Source organism: Peromyscus eremicus, chromosome 1 (genome assembly GCF_949786415.1).
Source record: "Peromyscus eremicus chromosome 1, PerEre_H2_v1, whole genome shotgun sequence".
Classification (NCBI taxonomy): domain Eukaryota; kingdom Metazoa; phylum Chordata; class Mammalia; order Rodentia; family Cricetidae; genus Peromyscus; species Peromyscus eremicus.
Window position 1 is genome coordinate 97,694,647 of NC_081416.1, and position 25,982 is coordinate 97,720,628.

The 25,982-nt window shown below is 40.2% G+C and overlaps 1 protein-coding gene across 6 annotated transcripts in view; it reads right to left on the minus strand.

Moving 5' to 3' along the window:
- Nucleotides 1–25,982, minus strand: part of Stim1 (stromal interaction molecule 1) — a 181,457-nt gene that overhangs the window by 35,341 nt on the left and 120,134 nt on the right. For all 6 annotated transcript variants that reach the window (XM_059269615.1, XM_059269619.1, XM_059269623.1 and 3 more), the window contains one exon: nt 10,639–10,753. In XM_059269615.1, coding sequence (XP_059125598.1) covers nt 10,639–10,753 — 115 coding nt within the window. The remainder of the gene's footprint in view (nt 1–10,638; nt 10,754–25,982) is intronic.

Below are 25,982 nucleotides of genomic sequence, written 5' to 3' on the forward strand. Positions count from 1 at the left end.
GTACTCTCCCAAACTAAGTACTGGAAACAGAGCAGTAATAAGAAAGATATCCCTCTTCCAGGTAATGTCTGTAGCTTACAATGTAGCAATATCTATCAATAGTAATTGCTTGTACACACATTTTAAAAAGGAGTTCACTAGCTGGAGAGCTGGCTCCATAGTTAAGGGAACTTACTAATATTACAGAGCAGCCTGGTTCAGTTTGCATACCCATATCAGGGGGTTCTCAACTGCAACTCCAGTTCCACATGCGTAGTTTACATAGACTCATGCAGGCACACATACATATACTAACAAAATAAGTAATAAAATAAATAAATAAACAAACAAATAAATAAATAAATGCTCATGTTAAGAAATAAAATGATCAGAATTTTGGTAGACAGAGATTCGGATCCACCAAAGAAAGAAAGAAGAAGAGCAAGACACAGAATTACAAAATGTGGGTCATACACACAGAACACAACACAGACTCCAGTTTGTCTGGAGTTCAAGGTCATGCATAAAGACAAGGAAAATAAGAAGCTACTGAAGCTAAATGTTCTTAAAAGCAGGTTGTCTCCAACTCAAGAATAAGTCATGGGGGTAATTATTAAACACCCCCTACTTGTTAGATCCCACTCCAGGACCTAGAAACACAGCAAAATACAAAAGTCACAGATCCCCTGGTGCTTGTGATTCTGAGGGTAAAGGCGAAACAGGCCATCTAGACTGAGCCCGTGAGATGGCTCAGTGGGTAAAGATACTGGAAAAGCACCTGCTCCCAAGCCTGACAGCCTGAGTTTCCATCTCTGGGGCCTGCAAAGTGAAAGAACAAAAGCAACTCCTGCAACTCGTCCTCCGACCTCCACACACTCACACACTAAAACAAGCCATTATTATAGCCATCCCTTTAATCCTATGAGTTCAAGGTTAGCCTGGTCTATGTAGCAAATTCCAAGCTAGCCAGGGCTACAGAGTAAGACCATGTCTTAAAAATAAATAATATAACAAATGAAAATTTAAAAAAAAAAACACATCAAGTGGTAAATAAGTACAATTAAAAAATTAAGCAGTAAGAAAATAAAAATACAAAGAAAAAAAGTTTTTTGTTGTTTGTTTGTTTAAAGAAGAAACAGGGGCTGGAGAGATGGCTCAGAGGTTAAGAGCACCGACTGTTCCTCCAGAGGTCCTGAGTTCAATTCCCAGCACCCACATGGTGGCTCACAACCATCTGTAATGAGATATGGCGCCCTCTTCTGTATACGCAATAAATAAATAAATCTAAAAAAAAATTATAAAAAAAAAAATAAAAAATAAAAAAAAAAAAAAAATAAAGAAGAAACAGCCTCTCTGGTGAGGTGACATTTGAGTAGAAAATGAAGCTGTGAGTCATGTGGATACTTGGGGTAAGGGCACAATCAACAGAAGGGAACAATAAGTCTCACTCCTAGCACTTCAACTACAGCTATCCTCCAGAGATGCGCCAAGGCAGATATTGGGCCATGGCCAATCATTTCTCTTGCCAGGAAAAGAATAAGTAATAAGAAATGAGCTCCTGAGTTAATATCTCTTTCCTATAATGGACTTGTGGTGCCTCTAGATGAAGCCCTCATCTACTTCTGTGGTTTCAAACCCATATCCCAAGAGAATTGTGTCTACCAGGAAAGTTGCCAAAACCTCTGGGTCTCCTTCACACAGCTATTAGTGAATTAGCTGGTCACCTGGTCAGCCTCAGTCAGTCATTTGGTCTGTCAGTCAAATATGGCCTAGCAGTTACAAATGTGGGCTTTGTAATCTTGTGCCTTGAACCAAACATTACTTATTAAATGTAAGATCATGAACAAGCTGCTAAAAGATTCTTGGTCTCATTTTTGTTACTTATAAAATGGTGATAAGTAGAGTTCTCTGAAGGGTGTAGTGAAGATATATGGAACTTCCTTTCCTATACTGTACTTCCTATAGTAAGTTCTAAAGGAATAGTGGCTAGCCAACTATGGTGGTACACATCTGGAACACCAGCACTTGGGAGGTAGAGGCAGGATGATCAGGCTATCATACCATTTGTTTATGCACCCATTCACCAAGCTTTTATTAATATTTACTGTAGAAAGTGCTGGGGTATGGGCTGGAGAGATGGCTCAGAGGTTAAGAGCACTGACTGCTCTTCCAGAGGTCCTGAGTTCAATTCCTAGCAACCACATGGTGGCTCACAACCATCCGTAACGAGATCTGGTGCCCTCTTCTGGCCTGCAGACATACATGCTGTATACATAACAAATAAATAAATCTTTAAAAAAAAAAATTATAAAAAAAAAAAAAAAAAGCCGGGCGGTGGTGGCGCACGCCTTTAATCCCAGCACTCGGGAGGCAGAGCCAGGCGGATCTCTGTGAGTTCGAGGCCAGCCTGGACTACCAAGTGAGTTCCAGGAAAGGCGCAAAGCTACACAGAGAAACCCTGTCTCGAAAAACCAAAAAAAAAAAAAAAAAAAAAAAAAAAAGAAAGTGCTGGGGTATGTTACCAGCACAGACACAGATCTCCATGAACTCCATCCTTAAAGCTCTCTCAGAAAGAGGAAGATGTAAGAGGAAATGAACAAGCATACAGTGTGGTAAGTGCTGTCTTAAGAGAGATTAGGTGATGTGGAGGCTCAGAGGAAGACATCAATCTAATCAACAGAAAAGGCATACAAAGCTTTCTTGTAGGCTAACTTAAAAAATTAACTGAAGGAGCAGGAGTGATGGCTCAGAGGTTAAGGACACTAGCTGCTCTTCTAGAGGAATTTGGTTCATTCTCAGCACTCACATGGCAGCTCACAACCACCTCTAACTCCAGTTCCACTTCTGGAGATTTGACACCCTCTTCTGGCCTCTGTGGGTACCAGGCATACACATGGTACACAGCTATACATGCAAGCAAAGCATCCATACACATAAAATAAAAATAATAACTTTAAAATTAATTGAACAATAACTGAGTTTTGTCTATTCTAAATATGAGTAAACCATAGCAACTACAAAATCCTCCCAAAGTGGCTCTTCCTAAAGATGGGATGTAGCCTGGAACTGGTTACCTGAGAGGTTCCCTTCTCACTGCCACTATCTGGGAATCTTAGTTTCCTAGCATGATGTCAATATCAAATTCTGAAACATCACTGTAAAGTAATCTGGGTCATGGGCATAGGCCTCACAACAGGCCCACCCCACTAGGTTACTGTGTGAAACTCTGGTCTATTAAACCCCATAAGGACACTCTATTAAAGGCCATACACAGAGCTACAACAAAGCCCAGAGGAAAGCAGCTTAGAGGAACACTGGCAGTACGGCTGCACAACAGCAGACAACTTTGGAGCTTTGGAATACGAAACTGTAAAACAGAACAATGGTAGGGACAAGGACAAACTTTTGACATCTTTCCTAATCTAGGCTGAGTACAGTACTAAGTGTTAGAAAATGGGATCATATAAGATGCTGACCTCAAGCAAACTGATAGGGAAACAGGCAGGGGAACAGACTGTAATTAGTATTTAAGTGTTATGATGAGATAAACATAAGAGGCTATGGGAAGACAGCACGCATTATCTAGAATGTGGTTTTCAGGAAAGATTCCAAAAGGAGACATTTATATTGAATGTTTGATTGGTTTTGTTTGTTTGTCTGAGGCAGGGTCTGAGGTATCCAAAAGAGGCCTACAACTTTCTATGTAGCCAAAGATGATCCTGAACTCCTGACTCTACTGCCCTTATCCCCTAAGTGCTGAGATTTACAGGAGTGTGTCATTATACCTGGTTCATGCTGAGAACAGAACCCAGGGTTTCATGTATGCTAGGGCTAGCATACTACCCCTTAAGACTCCCCCTTTTTTTGAGACAGGGTCTCTCTATATAGTCTTAGCTGTCCTGGAGCTCACTATGTAGACCAGGCTGGCCTTGAACTCACAGAGATCCTTCTGCCTTTGCCTCCTGAGTGCTGGGATTTTTGTTTTGATTTGGTTTTGGTTTTTCGAGTCAGGGTTTCTCTGTGTAGCCCTGGCTGTCCTTGAACTTGCTCTGTAGACCAGGCTAGCCTTGAACTCAGAGATCTGCCTGCCTCTGCCTCCTGAGTGCTGGGATTAAAGGCATGCATCGCCACATCCAGCAGTACTCCACCCCATTTTTTTGTCTTTTTTTTTTAGAACTGAGAATTGAACCCAGGGCCTTGCACTTGCTAGGCAAGCGCTCTACCACTAAGCTAAATCCCCAACCCACCACCCCCTTTTTTTAAAGATAGAATCTCACTATGTAGCTCAGTCTGGCTTCAAATTCAAGACCATTTGCCTACTTGAGTCTTCCAAGAGCTGGCATGACAGGTGTAAAACATACCTGCCTAGTATGTATTTTAAATTTAAAAACACAGATCAAGGTCTGGGGATACAGCTCAATGTGAGAGCACCTGACTAGCACATACAGGGCTGGGTCCAACCCTCAGTACTACAAAAATAAATGATCAAAATGAAAAAAGACAGAAAAAGATACAGTAAACTATAACAGGGAAAACAAAAACAACCCAATACCTGAAAGTGGTAGAACCTGTAGGTGTGGCCTAGCAGAACCGAGTTTGGTCATTTGTGACATGTGGGTATTAGAAGCCGAGATCATTTAATCGCACACTCTCTCTTTGCTTCCCAGGCACCATGAAATAAGCAGTTTCCCCTGCCATGCACTCTCTGCCACAATGCTCTGCCTTACTACCTACAAAAGGCAACAAGGCTTCTGAAATCAAGAGCCAAATAAAAATTTTCCCTCTTTTGGGGAAAAACAGCTACATTAACACCAAAACAAACTTTAGAGAAAAGAATGTGATACAGAATTAAAGAATGTCATTTCATAATGCTAAAGGGCCAATTAATCACGAAGACATAATAACTGTAAATCTTTATGGACCAATTATGGAGCTTCAAAATACATGAAGCAAAGACTACAAAAAGGAACAAGCAAAGCCATACTTACAGCAAGAAACATAGGTGTTCCTTTCTTAGTAAATGATAGACCAAGCAGCCAGGAAAATCAATAAGGTTAAGTAGACTTAATACCATCAACCAATGTCTTGGTTGGCACTTATACACTATCCAATAGAATATTGGTGTTGATGAGCATGTGCACATGGAACAGACTATATGTTAGGACATAAAAAAATATTTATAAAACTGTAAAGGTTTCAACTGAATGTGATGGGTGCAACTGTAATATAAGCACTAGGGAAACAGAGGCAGAAGAATCATGAGTTTGAGGGCCCTGGATATATAAGCCAGTTCATGGCTAGATAACACCTGTAATCACAGCAGTCAAAAGGCAGAGACCAAAGGACTGCTACAAATTTCTATGGCCAGTCTGTAATACACAGTGAATTCTGAGCCAGCATTGAGACACTGCCTCAATGAACAGGGTGGAGAATGACTGAGGAACATTCACAATGTCAGCCTCGGACCTCTACACACTTGTGTACATGCTCACATAAATGCACTCATATACATGCAAGCATGCATATACATCATGCACAAAGATGTGAAAAAAAGAGGATGAAGAAGAAAAGGTGTCTTTAAATCAGTGATTTTGGCCTTCATATTAAAAAGCTGGGGGGGGGGGATTATTTCACAGTCACAGGGCATGGTGATTTATTTCTGCAATCCAAGCACTCAGGAGGTGGAGGCAGAAGGATCAGGAGTTCAAGGCTCACCACAGCTATATAGCAGTTTAAGGCAAGCCTTAACTATATAAGATGCTATCTTAAAAAAAAATAGGCCTAGGATTAAAAGATAATCCACCAAAAAAGATATACAAATGGCAACGTATGTGTATGAAAAGATGTCCAGTATCATTAATTATTAAGGAAACCACAAACTAACACCAAAATAAGACACCACTACACTATGCTAAAATTTAACAGACTGTTTACAACAAATATTTGCAAGGAGATGGGGGAGCTGAGAGTCTCATACACTGTTAATGGGAGTATGCAACAACATAGCTACTTTAGAAAACACTGATAATTTCTTAATATCTACCATGTGATCTAGTCATCCCATCCAAGGTATTTTCCTAGAACAAAGAAAATACACATGACTCATATTTGAATGATCACTGCAGCTTTATTTATAATAAACAGAAACTAGATGTAGCTCAAATGTCTTAACAAGAGGTAAATGGATAAAAACAATTGAAGTACATCTCTTCAATGTGTTAATACTTAGGAATAAAGACGATGAGCTATTTATACATGTAAAATACGAATCTCAAAATAATTATATCAAATTCAAGAGACTAAATTTTAAAGGGTATATATTATAGAATTCTATTTCAATAAAACTCTAGAAAATGTGTCTTCAACTTGGCAGAAGGTAGTTTAGTAGTGATCCAGGGGAAGGAGAGGTTAGAGAGGGTATGAAGTTATGAGCATAGTCAGGCTTCACAACTGTGTGCATATGCTAACACACAGAATATAGTACATTTTGTTTACAACTTATGTCAACTACACCGCAGTAACTCACATGAAAAAGCTGCTAAATTGAGCTATGGCAGCAGCACAGGAGATGTACATAAGGTATCAGAGAGGAAGACTCTTAGGCTTGGTGGCAGAGAGGGATGTACACTTTCCCTATTATATGGGGATGGAAGTAAGACTGTTTATCTTCTAGTATTAAATCACAACATAACTGACAATTTTGGTGCAATTATCAGAAAAAAAAAAATTATCTAGGTGTTTCAGCGACTAGCTTAATGATAGGTAACAAGCTTGGCATTAGTGAGGGCCTGGATTTGAGTGCCAGCACTTAAAAAACAGCATGGTTGTGGTGTGTGTGTGTGTGGGGGGGGGTAGTTGCAAGCACCAGGTGCCACATGCTTGTAATCCCAGGATTTGGGGGACAGAAAAGCAGGAGAATTAAAAGTTCAAAGTTAGCCTTGGCCACTTGAGGTGCAGCCTCAAGAAATGAAAGGAAGGAGGGAATAGATGAATTTTCTTTATCTCTCAAAAATGTGGCAACTACTAACAGAAAGGGGAGTGAAAGAAGCTGCAGGAAAGTACAGACAGCCTGGGAATTCCCCAGCTTTATAACTGATGTCAGTCAGCACTGAGAGCAGACTTGTTAGGAACCATGATCTAAATTTGTGATATCTGAAGTAACGCCAGGTAGTTAGTGAAAGAATTATAGTACATTGTCCCACTTAATCTCTTTGCCTCATTTTCCACATCTGACAATAAAGATAACACATAACCACAGTAACTATACATCATAAGGTTATTGTGAGAAATGAATGAAGAAAAATGCTTAGAATAGTGCTTAGCATGTATGAAGTACTATAAAAGTATCAGAGTAGTTTCTGAGTTGCTGTTGTTTTTACTATTAAAACCAGAGCTGGTTAGTGTAAGATTAGCAAACTTTTCTGCTAAGATCTAAATAACACAGGAAAAAAGGAAAGAAAAACAAACACTGGCTTCCAACAATAGTCAGAGAATGTTAACAACAATAATCATACAAAAAGGAATGACATTAGCCTGCTAATTTTCTGGACATAAGTGACTAAAGCTGATATCTACACCAGTTAGCTATACTCAGGCCAGCCAATTTGAACTAGTGCCAGAATACTACATGCTTTTTGTAGTTCTGGAAACTGTCCCTCTAGAAAGAACAGGGGCCTTTTTCTAAATAATGAGGCAAATTATTAGACACAAGAAGGTTCTTAGTCTATCAAACCACATGGTAAACCAATCCTTAAAAGGTACATGTACATGACTTCTCGGCAGTGAGGCACTCTGCTGTACGTTACTATGTTTTACTGCTCAGGGTAAATGAGTCCCAGGCCCTTCTAAAAAATTTACTTCATTGTCTTCCATGTTCCTGTAATTTGAAAGACACTGGAAGTGTTCCAAATAGTTGCTAAGTCCTGAAACAAAGTTGTTACCAGCAAATTGTGGGGCTGTTTTCTAGAACTATGATTCAAACCTCTGCTTCTGCCTTCCCATGATCACTTTCCTTTCTCAGTTACTTTTCTTTGAGCTTGTAGAAAAGGCCAAGAATGTGTTCCTTGCCTCTTGCATTCTAAGTTCATACTTATAAAATCTACTCTTAAAAACTATGCTCCTTATCATCATGTTATTAGAACAGAAAATCAAAATTAAACAGAACTAATGGAAGATTTTTCCTGGCAACGCTAATGTAACTCCAGCACTCATGCCATTGCTTCAGGTCTCATCAGGAGACAGCCTGAGCTGCTCAGGAGCTATAAAGACATGATCAGGGTGTGGGTGGCAGCGGTGGAGTCTTCGCTTCTACAGATTTCCAGGAGGCTTTCTCCTTCATGCTTCTTTACATGCTTCTTCTAAACTGATGAAACAGCTAAGTAGCAGCAACTCCCTTTCACCCCACCGTAGAATTAGGATTAGACTTCATTTCCTGCTGCAAATCTAATGTTCTCTACCTATATATGCATATTCCTTCTCAGATCCACAATTCTACAGTCCTACATAAAAATTTGAATAAAAATAAAAACAGCCTCATTCTACTAAAAGTAGTATTTTCTGCCATCAGATGACAAGGAAATGTATTGGTCTACAAGGATCAGAAGATCTACATCCAGTCCCGGCTCTCCTAAATGCATGACAGTGAACACACAAGTTTATAAGCCTAGTCCTGAATTTCCTTATCCAGGAAAATTATAAACAGTGGCAGGTGCCTATAGTCCCAGCTGCTTACGAGGCTGAGAAAGGAGGACCCAAGAGTCTGAGGCCAGCATGGGCAATACAGGGAGACAGTCTCAAAATTCTGAACCTTAGGTCAATCAAGTTTAACCCTTCTCTCTCTCTCTCCCTCTCTTTTTTTTTTTTTTAAGATTTATTTATTTTATGTGTATGAGTGCTCACCTGCATGTGTGCCTGCACACCAGAAGAGGGCACCAGATCTCATTACGGATGGTTGTGAGCCACCATGTGGTTGCTGGGAATTGAACTCAGGACCTCTGAAAGAGCAGCTGGTGTTCTTAACTGCTTAGCCATCTCTCCAGCCCAAGTTTAACCTTTCTTAACACCTTGTACTATTCAGTTTTTGGTTTTGTTTTTTTTTGTTTTTGTTTTTTTGTTTTTTTGTCAGCTAAGATTGTTTGAGGAGAGGAAACCTCAAATGAGAAAATGTCTCCATAAGATTGGCCTGTAGGTAAGTTTGTGAGGCATTTTTTAATTAATGATTGAAATGGGAAAGCACAAGCAGCTAGTTAGTGGTGGTGCCATCCCAGGGCAGGTGGTCCTGATTGGTATAAGAAAGTAGACTGAACAAGCCATGAAAGGCAAGCCAGTAAGCAGCACCCCTTTGTGGCCTCTGCTTCAGTTCCTGCCTTGAGTTCCTGATTTGAGTTTCTGCCTTGGCTTCTCCTGATGATAGACTGTGAGCTATAGGCCAAATAAACCATTTCTTCCCTAAGTTTTGGCCACAGCAAAAGAAAGTAAACTAGGGCACACCTGTTCTATAAGACCTTGGGACAAGACTGTTTCCAATCTTTCTTATCTGTCTGTCTGTCTATCTATCTATCTATCTATCTAAAATCTATCTATTTTAGCAACTGGGTTTCATCCAAGGCTGCCCTTAGTGAGGATGATCTTGAACTTCTGATTCTCTTGCTTCCACTTCCCAAGAGCTGAAATTATATATAAACCACCACAGCTGGTTTATCCAGTGTTGGGAAACAAATCTGGGGCATTGTGTATATGAAGCAATCCGTCTACCAATTCAACTACATGCCAAGTCGCTCTTTCCAATCTTGTTGAGATCCAAGGATACTCTAGCCACAGAAATAAATGAGGAGGAGGCTAAAGACCTGTTATTTTCTTCCCTGTTGAGTCTCATAAAATTAAATATACTCTTTCACTCAGAATTCTGAATAAAATGCTCCAGAGGGGGAAAAAAACAAGGTAGTCATGGTTTAGGAGCTTTATTATTGGAAAGATCTAAAGTTTTCACTGATAAATTCAATATGAATCAGTAATATGACCACGGAGGGCACTAGCATTTAATCAGGCAGTGCTAGCACATGCCCAGGGTTCAGAGCTCAGCAGTTGGCAATGCAATTCAGCTCTGTATGGATCAAACCACATTTGGGAGTCTGTGCCCAATTCAAGGATCTAAGCAAGATATTATAAAAAATGCTTACAAAAAGGAAACCTAGATGAGAAAGAAGCTGAAAATGTTTTCTTCAAAGACGAAGGACTATTCAAGTTTGGGGGGAATTCAGGAATGGACGCATCTTTGCTGCCACTCAACCTTTGAATCATCTGGACTCCAGAGCTGAGGACTGGGCAGGGAGGACAGAACAGGCTGCCTCAAGAGAACAGCAAGCTCTTATCTCTGGAGATGACGTGATAAGCTAGTAGATTTCTATGGGGGATAGTGTGAGGACAGAAGTTGAGTTAGGATGGAATTCAAGACATCCTAATGAAGGACAACTTCAAATCCCTTTCCCAGCATAATGACCATAACTCAGTCTTATTACATGACTGTATACAGAATAATTTCAGTAATTCACATCTTGTTAAGCATTTTTTGCTCATGTCCTTTTAAGGTCAGGTATCTACTCATCTCCTCTCTTCTCTAAACCTCTGACAACTAGGACTGACGACCAGGCTGCCCGTTACCTTCTGATGACTTCCACGCCTTCCACAGGTCCTCCACGCTGATAAGCTTATCCTCACCATGGAAGGTGCTGTGTTTTACTGTTGGATCATGGTAATTGAGGTCTTCCCTTAGGAACTGCAAGGGAAAAACATATAAGTCACAGGAAGACCAATATCTCCACATAAGTCATCTGTCTCCAGCTACACACATTCCCAATGTATTACTTACAAACCCTACTCACGTGTTTTTCTTTTTTTAAACTTTCTTTTTATTTATTCTTTGTGTCTTTCACATCATGCCTCCTGATCCTACCCATCTCCCTCCCTCTCAAAACAAAACAAAATAAAATTTAAAAGAAAAAAGGAAAAAGAAAAAAAAGGAAGAAAGGGAATATCTTGTCCTGGGACCTGCAGTGTGGCACAGTGAGACATGCAGTAAACCCTTTTTCCATACATTTTACATGTAGGCCTTATGTGAATGTCTCTGTTGCCAAAAAGAACTTTTTTTTTGCTTTGTTGTATGTTTCATATGAAAAAAATAGATACATTAGAATTCTTCCCGCATACTTTTTTTAAATTATAGAAAGAGGGACAATAAATTCAACAAGCCATAAGAGGGAACAAAGAAGAGTCAACACTTAAAAAATGTTTAGTATGTTTGTGCATCCGTGTGGACACATGTACATATGGGTGCATGTGTTTGCAGAAGTCAGAGGCCAACATTCACCTTACCTTTGAAGACAGGGCCTCTCACTAAACCTGGAAACCATCAATTTGGCTAGGCTGACTGGCCAGCAAGCCCCAGGTATCCATGTGCCCATCCACACCAACCTTACAGGTACAGATACGTGCTGCAGTGCTCAACTTTTATATGGATGCTGGGAATCAGAACTCAGGTCCTCACACTGGTATGACAGGCACTTTACCAACTGAGCTATGTTCCTAATAGCTCCAATTCTTAAGTTTGTTTTTGGACAAAGTCTCAAGTAGCCCAGGCTAGCCTGGAACTTGCTATATAGCTGAGGATGATTTTGAACTCCTTTTGTAATTTTTTTTAACCTTTATTTTAAATTATATGAGGAGAGAAGTAAGGGAGGAAAGGAAAAAGTAGAAGAAAGAAATAAAGAGGAAAGGAAAACCATGTCTCAAAAAAAAAAAAAAAGAAAAAAGAAAGGAAGAAAAAAAAAGCTTGGTCAGGCACAGTGGCACAGACCTTCAAGTCTTTAATCCCAGTACTCAGAAGGCAGAGGTGGATGGATCTCAGACCTCTAAGTTCGAGGCCAGCCTGGTCTCTAGAGTGAGTTTCAGGACAGCCATGGCTACACAGAGAAACACTGTCTCAAAAAAAGAAAAAAAGAAAGAAAGAAAAGAAAAAGGGTATCAAGGGCAGATTTCTGTGAGTTGGAAGATAACCAGGTTTATATATAGTGTTCCAGGTCAGCCAGGTCTAGAGTGATACCTGGTCGTTGGGGGGCGGGCTCTATTTACTTAAATAGAAAGGAGAATGGGCCTGGCATGGTGGCACACGCCTTTATCCCAGCTCTTGGAAGGCAGAGGCAGGTGGATCTCTCTGATTACAATGCCAGCCTGGTCTACAGAGCAAGTTCCAAAACAGCCAGGGCTGTTACACAGAGAAAATCTGTATCAAAAAACAAAACAAAAAGAAAAGGAGAATGGGAACTGATGAAGTTTTATGTAAACTGTTTCATTTCAAATGCAATTTTTAAATTTATGTCTCTATGTATATTTGTGCATATGAGAAACCTGAGGTATCAGATCCCCCTGGAGCTGGACAACTCAGGTCCTCTGGAAGAGCAGTATGACCTTAACTACCATCTCTCCAGCCTGAAATGTAGCAGGTAATGAAGACGACTTTCTTCATGTTTTACTTAAAATTGAGGAAAATATCAATTGCCCATATCTAAGTGGAAAGGGAACCTGGAGGCTGGAGAGTTGGTACTGAAGGAGCTAATGAAGAGTCAAGCCTCATCCTCCTGGCTCCACTCCTGGGTTCACATGCATGTGCAACAGGATGGCAGGCCCCTTCTGAAGAGCATGTGCTCCCACCACTCATGTTCTACACGGCATCTATACAGCTCACATTGCTCAGCCATGAGACTCTCAGTCCCACAGAGGCACAGAGGTTAATGGTTCCTGGTGTACACAAAAGCACTTCTAAGCTTAAAGCATAACTCAAAAGTAGGTAAATACAGAAGACAGAAACATCTTGACCAAAGATAACCTTTTATGCTCCCACAGCTCCAGTGTGCATTTCTATAGGAGCTGTTATGTATCTATCTTCCCTTCAAAACCAAATGTCCCCTGGCAGAAGCTCCCTCCTAGTTACCCAGTTATAAACAAAAACATACAAGAATTTTTTTCTTTAGCCAGGTATAGTAATGCATACCTTGTAATCCCAGTACTTGGGAGGTAGAAGGAAGAGGATCAGATATTCAAGGTTAACCTCAGCTACATATATAAGTCTGAGACCATCCTGGGCTATACACGAGCCTGCCTTTTAAAAAAGTATTTTTTCCCTTTTCTTTCTTTGTTTTGTCTTGAGTCAGGGTTGCTGTGGATATCGTTCTGTATAAATATAACACTGACTGGCCAGTGGCCAGGCAGGAAGTATAGGCGGGACAAGGAGAGAGGAGAATTCTGGGAAGCGGAAGGCTGAGAGAGACACTGCCAGCCACCACCATGACAAGCAGCATGTGAAGATGCCGGTAAGCCATGAGCCACGTGGCAAGGTATAGATTTATAGAAATAGATTAATTTAAGCTATAAGAACAGTTAGCAAGAAGCTTGCCACAGCCATACAGTTTGTAAGCAATATAAGTCTCTGTGTTTACTTGGTTGGGTCTGAGCAGCTGTGGGATTGGCAGGTGACAGAGATTTGCCCTGACAGTGGGCAAGACAAGAAAACTCTAGCTACACAGGGTCTCATTATGTATACCTGCCTAGCCTAGAACTGGAACTCAGTATGTAGACAAGGCTGGTCTCAAACTTGCAGGAATTCTCCTACCTTTGCCTCTTGCATGATAGGATTACAAGCATACATTACAGTACTGAGATAAGAATGTTATATTAAACTATAACTCCAATTCCCACTATATCTTAGATAAGCATTAACCACATTTTACTCTAAATATTGCCGCATATCCAACAAATACCTGGAGTCTTAATTAGAACAATGATTAAAAGCAATAAAAAGCAACAACAAAAATCAGGTTGCTTATTGGCTCTCAAAACAGGGATTTACTGTTTCAAGTTCAGAACAAGGAGCTCCTATCTCAAGAAGGTCCAAGGAGGTGCCCTAAAAGTTTTGTCTTACCATGGGGAATGTAGCATTGGCTAGAATGACAGCTCAGTAGCTCGCCTAAGTGCCAAAGCACCAGCTGTCACTAGGTATATTTAGCTCTATGAGCTCAGAGAAGTGCTCTTCCATGAGGTAGCACAAAGCTGATCCCAAGCAGTAGTGAAGTCCTGTGGGTGGTAGCAGAGAAGAAGGAAAACACAGCTCTAGATTCCCTCAGCACAGGCCCAGCTAGCCTCCTCAGGGGACAGGACTCACTCAAAACCAGAAGAGCAGCACATCTTCAGGTGCAGGGATCTGAGCAGCTCTCCAGGGGTACCCCTCAGTACCACTGTCTCCTTCCTCTACTATTCAACCTTGATCCTCACTACATGTCTATGTTTCACAAACAAAACAGCACCTCTACTTTCTCCTCCCCCAAAACATTAAAACCCATTTTCTCAGCTCTTCTTTGTATCTTAAACATCTAGCAATGATTCACTTTTTTGTATTTTGTTATTTGTGTTTTGAGGCTACTCTGGAACTCCTGATCCTCTTGCCTCCACCTCCAAGTATTGAGATTATAGGCATGCGCCACCATGCCTAGTTTGTTGTTGTCGTCTGTTTGTTTGTTCTTCAATGCAGGGATTTGGTGTGTAGTTCAGGCTAGCCACAAACATGGGACCCTACTGTTTCTGCATCCTCAGTACTGAAATTACAAAAGAGCCACCACATTGAGCTTAATGACTCTCATTTTAGCTGTCATAGCTCAAGGTGCCATTTACACCAAGTACTAGGACAAGAATGTTTCAGAGGTGAAATAACTGTTCTCAGTGACATTCATCAGCTATTGCTTTGTAAACCAGGCTGGCCTTGAACTCACAGAGATCTTCCTGCCTCTACCTCCTGAGTGCTGGAATTAAAAGCATGTACCACCACTGCCCAGCAAGAATAGTCATTACTCACTCACCTTTATACATCTAGGTCTTCTGCCAGTTCAAATACTAGAATGAAAAGAGGAACAGTGGTGCACAAATATAATCTCAATACTTGTTAGGAGGCCCCACTGGTCAGAGGATGCAGTCTACCATAGCTTAGCAGCTCTCCCCAGGCTCGGTACAATATGGAGGCCTCCCTCCCCTCCCCTAGTGGGGGCTTCCTGCTCTTTACCTAGCCTTATCTGGAAGATGCCTGACTTGTCTCAAGGATGACCCTTGACACAGTTTCTCAAATGCTCTTCCCTTGCTGCCCACATGGTAATTAAGTAGCATGCTCTAGCTATTTTCATAGGACCATGCTGCCACTGATCCAGCTAAATGATAGGGTTTGCCCCAGCTACCACCCCAATCCTATATAGCCCCTATACTCTGAAATGAAGTTGAACTGTCTCACTGAAGCTGTCTCCCAGAAGGCTATTTCCACCATGTTAACAGGCCGTCCAAGGCTCTGTTGTAGCTTCTGTCCCTTTGTCCTCTTGAACTGGTGGCCAATGGACCATGAGGAAAAGGGGGACCCCACAGTGGTACCCAAATATAATCTCAATACTTGGGATGTCAAGATCAGCAGTTCGAGATCATCCTGGGCTACATAGATCCTGTCTCAAAACAAGACAAAAAGCACTAGAACGACCTCTATGAACTAGAACGACCTTTATGAAATACAAATCTAACTAGATCAACTCCTCTACTTAAAATCCAATGGTTCCTCATTACCTACAAAACCCTAGTTTCACAGCCTGGCACTGGGGCTTTTGAAAATATGGACTATAGACTTACTTTCCAGTGACATTCCTTCATACTCTCCCTCCCTGACAGACCAGGGGTCATGATACTAAAGCTATAATAAGCCAAATCCAGTTTACAATCTTTTTATTTACAAATAATTGTTTTCCATTTGGGTTTTGTTTGTTTTAGTATGTATACTAGGTTAGCCTCAAATATATTATACAGCCAAGAATGATCTTGAATTTCTAATCCTCCTGATTTCACCTCCAGAGTGCTGGGATTACAAGCATTTACTAACACCATGCCCAGTACATGTGATACTGGGGATCAAATCCAGGGCTTTGTGCATACTAGGCAAGCATGCCTCTAAAAGCTGAGCCACATCCCCAGCCCCACTATGTAAAACTTCATCGGAATACAGCCCAGCTAATTCATTGACACAGTATCTATAGCTAATTTCATACTACAAAAGTAGAACTGAAACCAGGTGTGATGACCAGCGCCTTTAATCTCAGAACTCAGGAGCAGAGGCAGGCATATATATCTCTTTGAGTTCAAGGTCAGCCTGGTCTACATAGCAAGTTTTGGAATAGTCAGGACTACATAGTGAGACACTATCTCAAAAAAAAAAAATAGAATTTAGTAGTTGCTACAGAATCTTTATGGCTAATACACCTAAAATATTTACTTTCTAGCTATTTCCAGAAAAAACAACTAATTAACCTCTAGAACTATCAAGCCATTTCAGGCCCCTGAACAAATCATGTACTTTTATAGCTCCAAGCCTTTCCACAACATGCTCCACATGAAATGTGTTATGTCTATTAAAACATTATGCCTGTTAAAGTCATTGCCTCTGTGTAGTTTTCCACACTTCTAGGTAAGTTAATTGAATGCCCCTTAGTTATTTGTTCCCTTAGTTCTCGGGTACACGTTTATGACAGTACTCCCACAACACTATAATTACTATTTAATTAGCTCCTTTCTACTTTCCCTAAGCAACTCAAGAAATAGAGACTATATTTATCATTTATCTTTTTATTCACTTACTTTATAAATTCCCTAGAATACCTAAATGAATAACAAATTTAGCTTCCTAAACCCATCTACAAGCATAGGCCCTGGCACAGAGCAAGGTATCCAGTTACTAAATAACTGAAAGACTGTCTCTTATTTGAGTTTATCCTACAACACACAGAATGCTGGACAGATGTCTTAGTCATTAAGAGAGTTATGCTGGCTGGAATTCAAGTTAGACCTTGCTTCTAGAGCTGGTTGTCTCAGTTTGAATTGTGGGTCTACCACTTACTTTCAATGCATCATGTACATCACCTGTAAAATGGAGGTAACAACAATACCCTCATACATAAGCCACTTACTTATAAATGAGTTAATTTGTGATAGCAGCTTAGAATAGTACCTGAAACAAAGTAAGTGTGTGGTGGTGGTAGTGGGCATCTTTTAAGGATAATATAACTATGTATGTATGTATGTATGTATGTATGTATGTATGTACAATCCTGAGAATCCTGGGAATAATGCAGATCCCTCAGATCTAAGAGAGTCCCATAGAGGATGTAGAAGATAGATATTTCCTCAGTGCCTGCTAACAAAAGCTAATGTGCTAGAAGATCTGCAATGGAGAAAAATAAGAAAAGGTATAACTGACTACTAACTTCAAAGGTTCATTTTATTCTATGCTGGGATTCTTTGCCATCCCTAACTCCACCTTAAATTGAAACTAGACAGTCTATTGCAAAACTTTCTATGGTCTGAGCCCTACCTAATGTTATTGGAGCATCAACTGCTTCTTTCTCCTATTCATGATGGTAATAAATTCCTAGTCTCTGAAAGTACCAACCTTTTCATCAATCCAATGATTTGTACATGCTACTCTCTCACTCCCCTTCTTTTCCTGACTATACCTAGTCATCTGTTTAGATCCAAGTTACTTATCAGTGGTCATCCTGAACATGAATAAAGCTAACCTGGGTCTTCCTCTGCTGTGACTCATACTGTTCACTTAAGATAATACAGCAACTTCAACTGTTTCCCAGACCGCTGCCACTAGGAAACTTCTTCCAAAGCAGCAACAGCACCTTCCTTTTTTCCTTTTTTTTTTTTTTTTTGGTTTTTTTTTGTTGTTGTTTTTTGTTTTTTGTTTTTTGTTTTTTGAGACAGGGTTTCTCTGTGTAGCTTTGCGCCTCTCCTGGAACTCACTTGGTAGCCCAGGCTGGCCTCGAACTCACAGAGATCCGCCTGGCTCTGCCTCCCGAGTGCTGGGATTAAAGGCGTGCGCCACCACCGCCCGGCCGCCCCCTTTTTCCCTTTATTTCCAACACCAGCACATATAAAAGTACAGAGAATACATCTGTTGTATTGAGGTTGAAGATAAAGGGCAGCCCTTATCATGGAATCATCCTTGATGCTGCACCATAATATTAGGTACATGATACAAAGTCAACAATATAGAATTTCTAATATCTATTTCTAATAATATCAAATCCTAAAGTCAACACCTAAGGTTGCAGCTTTCCAGGCACTGGGACAGAATAGCAAAGACTGGGTTACTCTAACATTTCCAGTCTTGTAAACTATTAGGACCAAAGTATCCAAAACAGTCAAGGACTACCAGTTGGTGACCTTTGTTTTATGACAGAAGGACAGAAATAGAGCACTAATTAGAATGAATTTCCTCAGAGAGAAAAGAACATCTTCTTAATTGGGGTCAGTAGTGCCATATCTACATAGGATGAATATACAGCACTGGACAGAATGCAACAGAAAGGAGATTTGCAGTCTATTCCCCAACCACCAGGTACACACCCAGTCTCCTTTGATCTCAGAAGCTAACCTCTGTCCATTTGGCTAAGGCCTGAATGGAAGAAAGGATATTTACCAAAACTGCTGGAATAGAAGGCAGTTGTAGCTTGATACCACAAAGAGCTAACGAAATAGATGAAGTCTCAGGTAAAACTGGGGAAGAGATTCTCTGGGAACCCACAGTCCACTCAGGCAAGGAGAGCAGGTAGGCTAATTGCAGGTTTTCACCTCACCCAGAGGTGCAAGTTTACAAGCATTAAGTGCCTACATTAAAAAATTGGAGAGATCTCATAGTAGTAACTCAACAGCACACTTGAAAGCTCTAGAAAAAGGAAATCACACCCAAAATGAGTAGACAGCAAGAAATAATCAAACTCAGGGCTGAAGTCAATAAAATAGAAACAAAAAAATATAAAGAATCAGTGAAACAAAGACTTGGTTCTTTAAAAAAAAAAAACAGTAAAGTTGACAATTCCTTATCCAAATTAACTAAAAGGCAGAGAAAATATTAAAACTAACAAAATTAGAAATGAAAAGGGGGATTTAACAACAAATACTGCGGAAACCCAGATAATCATAAGGACGTATTTTAAAAACTCATACTTTATCAAATTGGAAGGATCTAAAAGAAATGGATAATTTTCTTGATACATACCTCTTCCAAAATTAAAGCAAGATCAGATAAGCAATAAAACAGACCTATAACGCCCAGTGAAATAGAAGCAGTCATTAAAAGACTTCCAACCAAAAAACAAAACAAAACAAAAGCAGGACCATTGCCCAATTCATTTTATGAGGTCAGTTACTCTGATAACCAAACCACATACAGATCCAAAAAAGAAAGTGAATTACAGACCAATTTCCCTTATGAATTTAGATGCAAAAATTTGCAATAAAATACTTGCAAACTGAATCCAAGAACATATCAAAAAGATGATCCACCATGATCAAGTAGGCTTCATCCCAGATACACAGGAATAGTTCAACATACATAAATCAATAAATGTAATCCACCACATAAACAAACTGAAAAACAAAAACCACACGATCATCTCATTAGATGCAGAATAGGCCTTTGACAAAATCCAACACCCCTTCATGATGAAAGTCCTGGAGAGATTAGGGATACAAGGGACATACCTCAACATAATAAAGGAGGTTTCCAGCAAGTCTATAGCCAACATCAACTTAAATGGAGAGAAACTCAAAGTAATTCCACTAAAATTAGGAACAAGATAAGGTTGTCCGGGGCTGGAGAGATGGCTCAGCGGTTAAGAGCACTGACTTCTCTTCCAGAGGTCCTGAGTTCAATTCCCAGCAACCACATGGTGGCTCACAACCATCTGTAATGAGATCTGGTGCCCTCTTCTGGCTGGCAGTCATACATGCAGACAGAACACTGTATACATAATAAATAAATAAAATTTAAAAAAAAAAAGATAAGGTTGTCCACTCAATACCTATTCAATAAAGTACTTGAAGTCTTAGCTACAACAATAAGACAACTGAAGGAGATCAAAGGATACAAACTAGAAAGGAAGTCGAAGTATTTTTATTTGCAGATGATATGGTAATATATACAAATGACTCTAAAAATTCACAGGGAAAGTCCTACAGCTGATAAGCACTTTAAGCAAAGTAGCTGGATACAAAAAAACTAACATAAATCAGTAGCCCTCTTATACACAGATGACAAATAGATTGAGAAATAAATCAGGGAAACACCTCAAATAATATAAAATATCTTGGGATAACTCTAACCAAGCAAGTGAAAGACTTATATGATTAAAAACTTTAAGACACTGAAGAAAGAAATTGAAGATACCAAAAGATAGAAAAATCTCCCATGCTCATGGATTGAAAGAATTAATATAGTATAAATGGCCATCCTACCAAAAGGAATCTACAGATTCAATACAGTATCTAGCAATACTCCAGGATAATTCTTCACAGAATTTGAAAGGACAATCTTCAGCTTCATATTAAAACACAAAAGACCTAGGATAACTAAAACAATCCTGAATAATAAAAGAACTGCTGGAAGTATCATCATTCCCAATTTCAAGCTGTACTACAGAGCTATAGTAATAAAAACCACATGGTACTGGCACAAAAACAGACATGTCAATCAATGGAATAGAACTGAAGACCCACATATAAATCCACACACCTATGGACACCTGATTTGTTTTGTTTTGTTTTGTTTTGTTTTGTTTTGTTTTGTTTTGTTTTGTTTTGTTTTGTTTTTCAAGACAGGGTTTCTCTGTGTAGCTTTGCGCCTTTCCTGGAACTCACTTGGTAGCCCAGGCTGGCCTCGAACTCACAGCCATCCACCTGGCTCTGCCTCCCGAGTGCTGGGATTAAAGGTGTGCGCCACCACCGCCCAGCGGACACCTGATTTTTTGATAAAGCCAGAAATACACACTGGGAAAAAAAAAAGATGCCATTTTCAACAAATGTGCTGGTCAAACTGGACATCTACATGTAGAAGAATGCAAATAGACCCATATTTATCACCCTGCACAAAACTCAACTCCATATCAATCAAAGGCCTCAACATAAAACCAGATACACAGAACCTGATAGAAGAGGAAGTGGGAGACAGCCCTGAACTCATTGGCACAGGCAAAGACTTTCTGAACAGATCATCATTAGAACAGGAACTAAGATCCAAATTAATATATGGGACCTTATGAAACTGAGAAGCTTCTGCACAGCAAAAGACACCGTCATTTGTACAAAGTGGCATCCTACAGAATGAGAAAAGATTTTTACCAACTATACATCCAATAGAGGACTAATATCCAAAAATATAAAGAACTAAAAAAACTAGATATCAAGAAAACAAACAACTCAATTAAAAAATGGGGTACAGATCTAAACAGAGAATTCTCAAAAGGGGAAAGTCAAATGGATGAGAAACACTTAAAGAAATGTTCAACATTCTTAACGATCAGGGAAATGCAAAGCAAAACTAATTTGAGATTTCTTATATCCATCAGAATGGCTAAAATCAATAACACAAGTGACAGCTCATGCTGGCAAGGATGTGGAGTAAGGAGAGCACTCATCCATTGCTGGTGGGAGTGCAAACTTGTACAGCTACTAAGAAAATCAGTGTGATGGTTCCTCGGGAAGATGGGAATCAATATACCTTGAAATCCAGCTATATCATTCTTGGGCATATACCCAAAAGATGCTTCATCCCACCACAAAGACATTTATTTAACTATGTTCATTGTTGCTCTATTAATGGCAGCTAGAACTTAGAAACAACATAGATGTTCCTCAACAGAAGAATAGATAGAAAAAATAAATGTGGCCAGGCAGCGGTGGCACACGCCTTTAATCCCAGCACTTGGGAGGCAGAGCCAGGCAGATCTCTGTGAGTTTGAGGCCAGCCTGGTCTACAGAATGAGATCCAGGACAGGCACCAAAACTACACAGGGAAACCCTGTCTCAAAAAACCAAAATAAATAAATAAATTAAAATAACTGTGGTACATTTACACAATGAAATATTACTCAGACAGAATGAAATTATGAAACATGAAAGTAAATGGAACTAGAAAAAAAAATAATCCTGAGTGAGGCCTGCCAGACCCAAAAAGACAAATATGTTATGTATTCCCTTATATGTGGATATAAGTTAAGTCAATAACAATCCATAAATCCACAGAGACTAGGTGCAGAGTAAGGGACTAGAGGGTAACAGATGGACCCTGTTAAGAAAGAGAATAGACTAGGCAGTTATGAATGGATGGGGGAACAGGAGGATCAATGGGGAAGGGGAAGAGAGGGGAGGACAAAGGAGGGTATATGGGGAGAGGCAGATAAAAATAAGGGCTATTTGAAGGATAGTAAGGAAACCTAGAAGCTTCCTAAAATATATACATATAAGATGATCTAAATGAAATCACTAAATAACGGGGGAGAGAGAGTCCCAACTGGACATCTCTGGTCACCAAATGAAGCTTCCAGTATCAGGACTGAGTTACATCCAACTGAGTTCTTGGCCAAAGAGGTCCCATGGGAATCCCCAAACAATCCAGTTTGTTGCCAAGACTATCTCTTCACAAACTGACAGCAAGCCCCATTCTGAAGATAACACCTACACAACTTATTGAACATGGAGAAATTGAGCTGGTGCCTACATAGAGGTGGTTTTTTTTTAAAAGATTTATTTATTTACTATGTATACAGTGTTCTGCCTGCATGTATGTCTGCAGGTCAGAAGAGGGCATCAGATCTTGTTATAGATAATTGTGACCCACCATGTGGTTGCTGGGAATTGAACTCAGGCCCTCTGGAAGAGCAGCCAGTACCCTTAACCACTGAGCCATCTCTCCAGCCCCTCTACATAGAGCTTTACCCCTACTTTCTAGTGTCTTTGGTACAGGAAGATACTCTGAATTCTACCAAAAGAGAAACATAAACACAAACCCAGACTCAAACCCTTTGATCTACAATGGTATCCTGCCTGCAAGATATGCTAGGGTAATGGTGGCACAAAGCTTGTGGGAGTAACCAATCAATATCTGATTTGACTGAAGGCCCACTCCACAAGATGGAACATACACCTGACACTGCTTGGGTGACCAAGAACCTGAGACTAGATAGCCCAGAGACCTAAGATAAAAACAAATACTACTGTTCTAAAAAAAAAAAAAAAATTTAAAAGGAGCAATAAACTGACTCCTAATGATATTCTGCTATACTCATAGATCAGCGCTCAGTCATAATTAGAGAAGTTTCCTCCTACAGCAGATGGGAACAATACAGAGACCCACTTTTGTAGAATATTATTTTAAGGTGTATTACTTTTGTTTATGTTGCATTTGTTTAATTCTGTGAAGCTGTGTTACTGTGCCTGCTAAAACACCTGATGGTTTAATAAAGAACTGAACAGCCAATAGTGAGGCAGGAAAGAGAATTGGGTGGGGCTGGAAGACAGAGAAAATAAATAGGAGAAATCTGGGAGGAAAGGAGAACTCAAGGAGCAAGAGGAGGAGGCTCCAGGGAACAGCCACTCAGCTACACAGCAAACCACGGAGTAAGAAATAATGAAAGGTATACGGAAATAGGAGTCTTCACTAGGGTTATTCTTATAGATTTTATGGAGTTTCCACTGCACTAGATTTCCACCTTGCTCCTGAAAAGCCCCCCAATTACAGTTGCTTCTCCTAAGTACTTTTGACTCCCTCCACCCCACCTGATCCCTCCTGTTCGCACCCACAGTCAACACTCAAAAGCTATGCTATTTCCTCTTCCCAGCGAGATCCCTGTGTCCCTACTTTAAGCCCTTCTTGTTATTTTGCCTCTCTGGGTGGACCATAGTATGGCTATCTTTTACTTTACAGCTAATATTTACTATTTTACTTTACAGCTAATATACACTAAGTGTGTATATACCATGTTTGTCTTTCTGGATCACCTCACTGAGAATGACTTTTTTTCTTGTCACACTCATTTGCTTGAAATTTTTGTAATGTTTTGAAGAGCTGAGTAAAAATCCTTTGTGTGGCTGTACCACATTTCTTTATCTATTTTTCAGTTGAGGGACATAGAGGCTGTCTTCAGTTTCTGGCTATTACAAATAAAGTTGCTATGAACAGAGATGAGCACGTGTCCTTGTGGTAGGATGGAACATCCTTTGGGTGTATGTCCAAGAGTGGTAGAGCTGGATCTTGAAGTAGAGAAATTTACAATTTTCTGAGAAACCAACATATTGATTTCCAAAGTCGCTTTACAATTTGCACTCCCACCAGCAACACAAGAGTGTTTCCCTTGGTCCATATCCTTCCCAGTATGAGCTGTCATCTATGGTTTTTTTTTTTTAATTAAGAGATTTTCTATTCATTTTACATACCAACCATAGATTCCCCTGTCCTTCCTCCTCCTGCCTCCCAGCCTTCCCCCCAACACACCCCCCATTCCCACCTCCTCCAAGGCAAGGTCTCCCATGGGGAGTCAGCAGAGCCTGGTACATACAGTTGAGGCAGGTCCAAGCCCCTCCTCCCTGCACCAAGGCTGTGCAAAGTGTCTCACTATAGGCACTAGGCTCCAAAAAGCCGGCTCATGCACTATCCCACTGCCTGGGGGCCCCCTAAACAGTTCAAGCTAAACAACTGTCTCACTTATCCAGAGGGCCTAGTCCAGTACCATGGGGGCTCCTCAGCTATTGGTCCACAGTTCATATATTTCCACTAGTTTGGCTAGTTGTCTCTACTTTTTCCAGTCATGGTCTTGAATATCCCTTGCTCATGGAATCCCTCCTCTCTCTCATAGATTGGACTCCTGGAGTTCCACCTGGGAAGCAGCTGTGGATGTCTGCATCTGCTTCCATCAGTCACTAGATGAGGGTTCAATGATGACAGTTAGGGTATTCAAGGCTGTACTTTCTAAGGAGTGAAATCAGGGAGCATGTAGAGAAAGACTACTAAAATAGTCTTCCCAGTCATTAAACAAGTAAACAAGCAAATAATAAGCCCCAGAGAGGTTGGTATAGTACCCAAAGTTGCTATCATATGTCCTTTCAAAAGGACCCTAAAAGACATATGAATAGAAAAGTATGACCACACAACAGAAAAAATGCAAGCAACAGAACTCCTTTTAAGAGTGACCAGATGTCAAATTTAATAGAAATAATACCATAACAGCCATTATAAACATGTTCAAACACTAGAGGAAACCATGTATGTTAATCATCCTCCCATTACTGTGACAATTACTTGAAAACCAATCTAACATAGGAAAGGTTTACTTTGGCTCCTGGTTTCAGAGGTTTCAATCTATGGTCAACTGGATCCACTGCTTTTAGGCCTTTGGCAAGGTAGAAACATCACAGCAGAAAGAGGAAGAAAAGCTACTCGCCACATGTTGGTCAGGAAACAGAGCAAAAGAGGGCAGGTCTTAGGGACAAGGTATAACCTTCATAGGCGGGCCCTTAGTGATTTCCTTCCTCTAACTCAGCCTCCCCTTTCCACTCAGCTCAACTCAACAGGTTAAGCCCAATGATGAAGTAAGCTCCCCTCATCATCCAACCCCTCCTCAGTAGTACCACTATCTAAAAACTGAGTCTTCTATACATTTTAGAGGAATGCTTCACATACAAACCATAATACATGGTTAAAGTAAAGGAACATATGAGACAATGTTGTACAACTACAGGCACACAACTGTAACCCCAGCACTTGGGAGCTAGAAGTGGTAGAATCAGAAGTTTTCCTTATCCACACAGCAAATTTGAGGTGCACAGTTATGTGGACCTGCATATAGAAGGCCTATGGCTATTGGGCACTGAAAGGAAATGAGCAAAAACTGGATAACACTACTACTGCACTATGTGTGTGGCTCTGATTTACAAAGGACCCTTTATACCCATGTATCTTTTCTGAACTACATACCACTCACTTAAGATATCTACTACTAATGTCCCTAACTGAGGGGTAAAGAAACTTCCTACTCTTGTCTCCCAAATTGGCCATGTTTTTGGCTTCTACCTTTAAGACTCATTGAATTTCC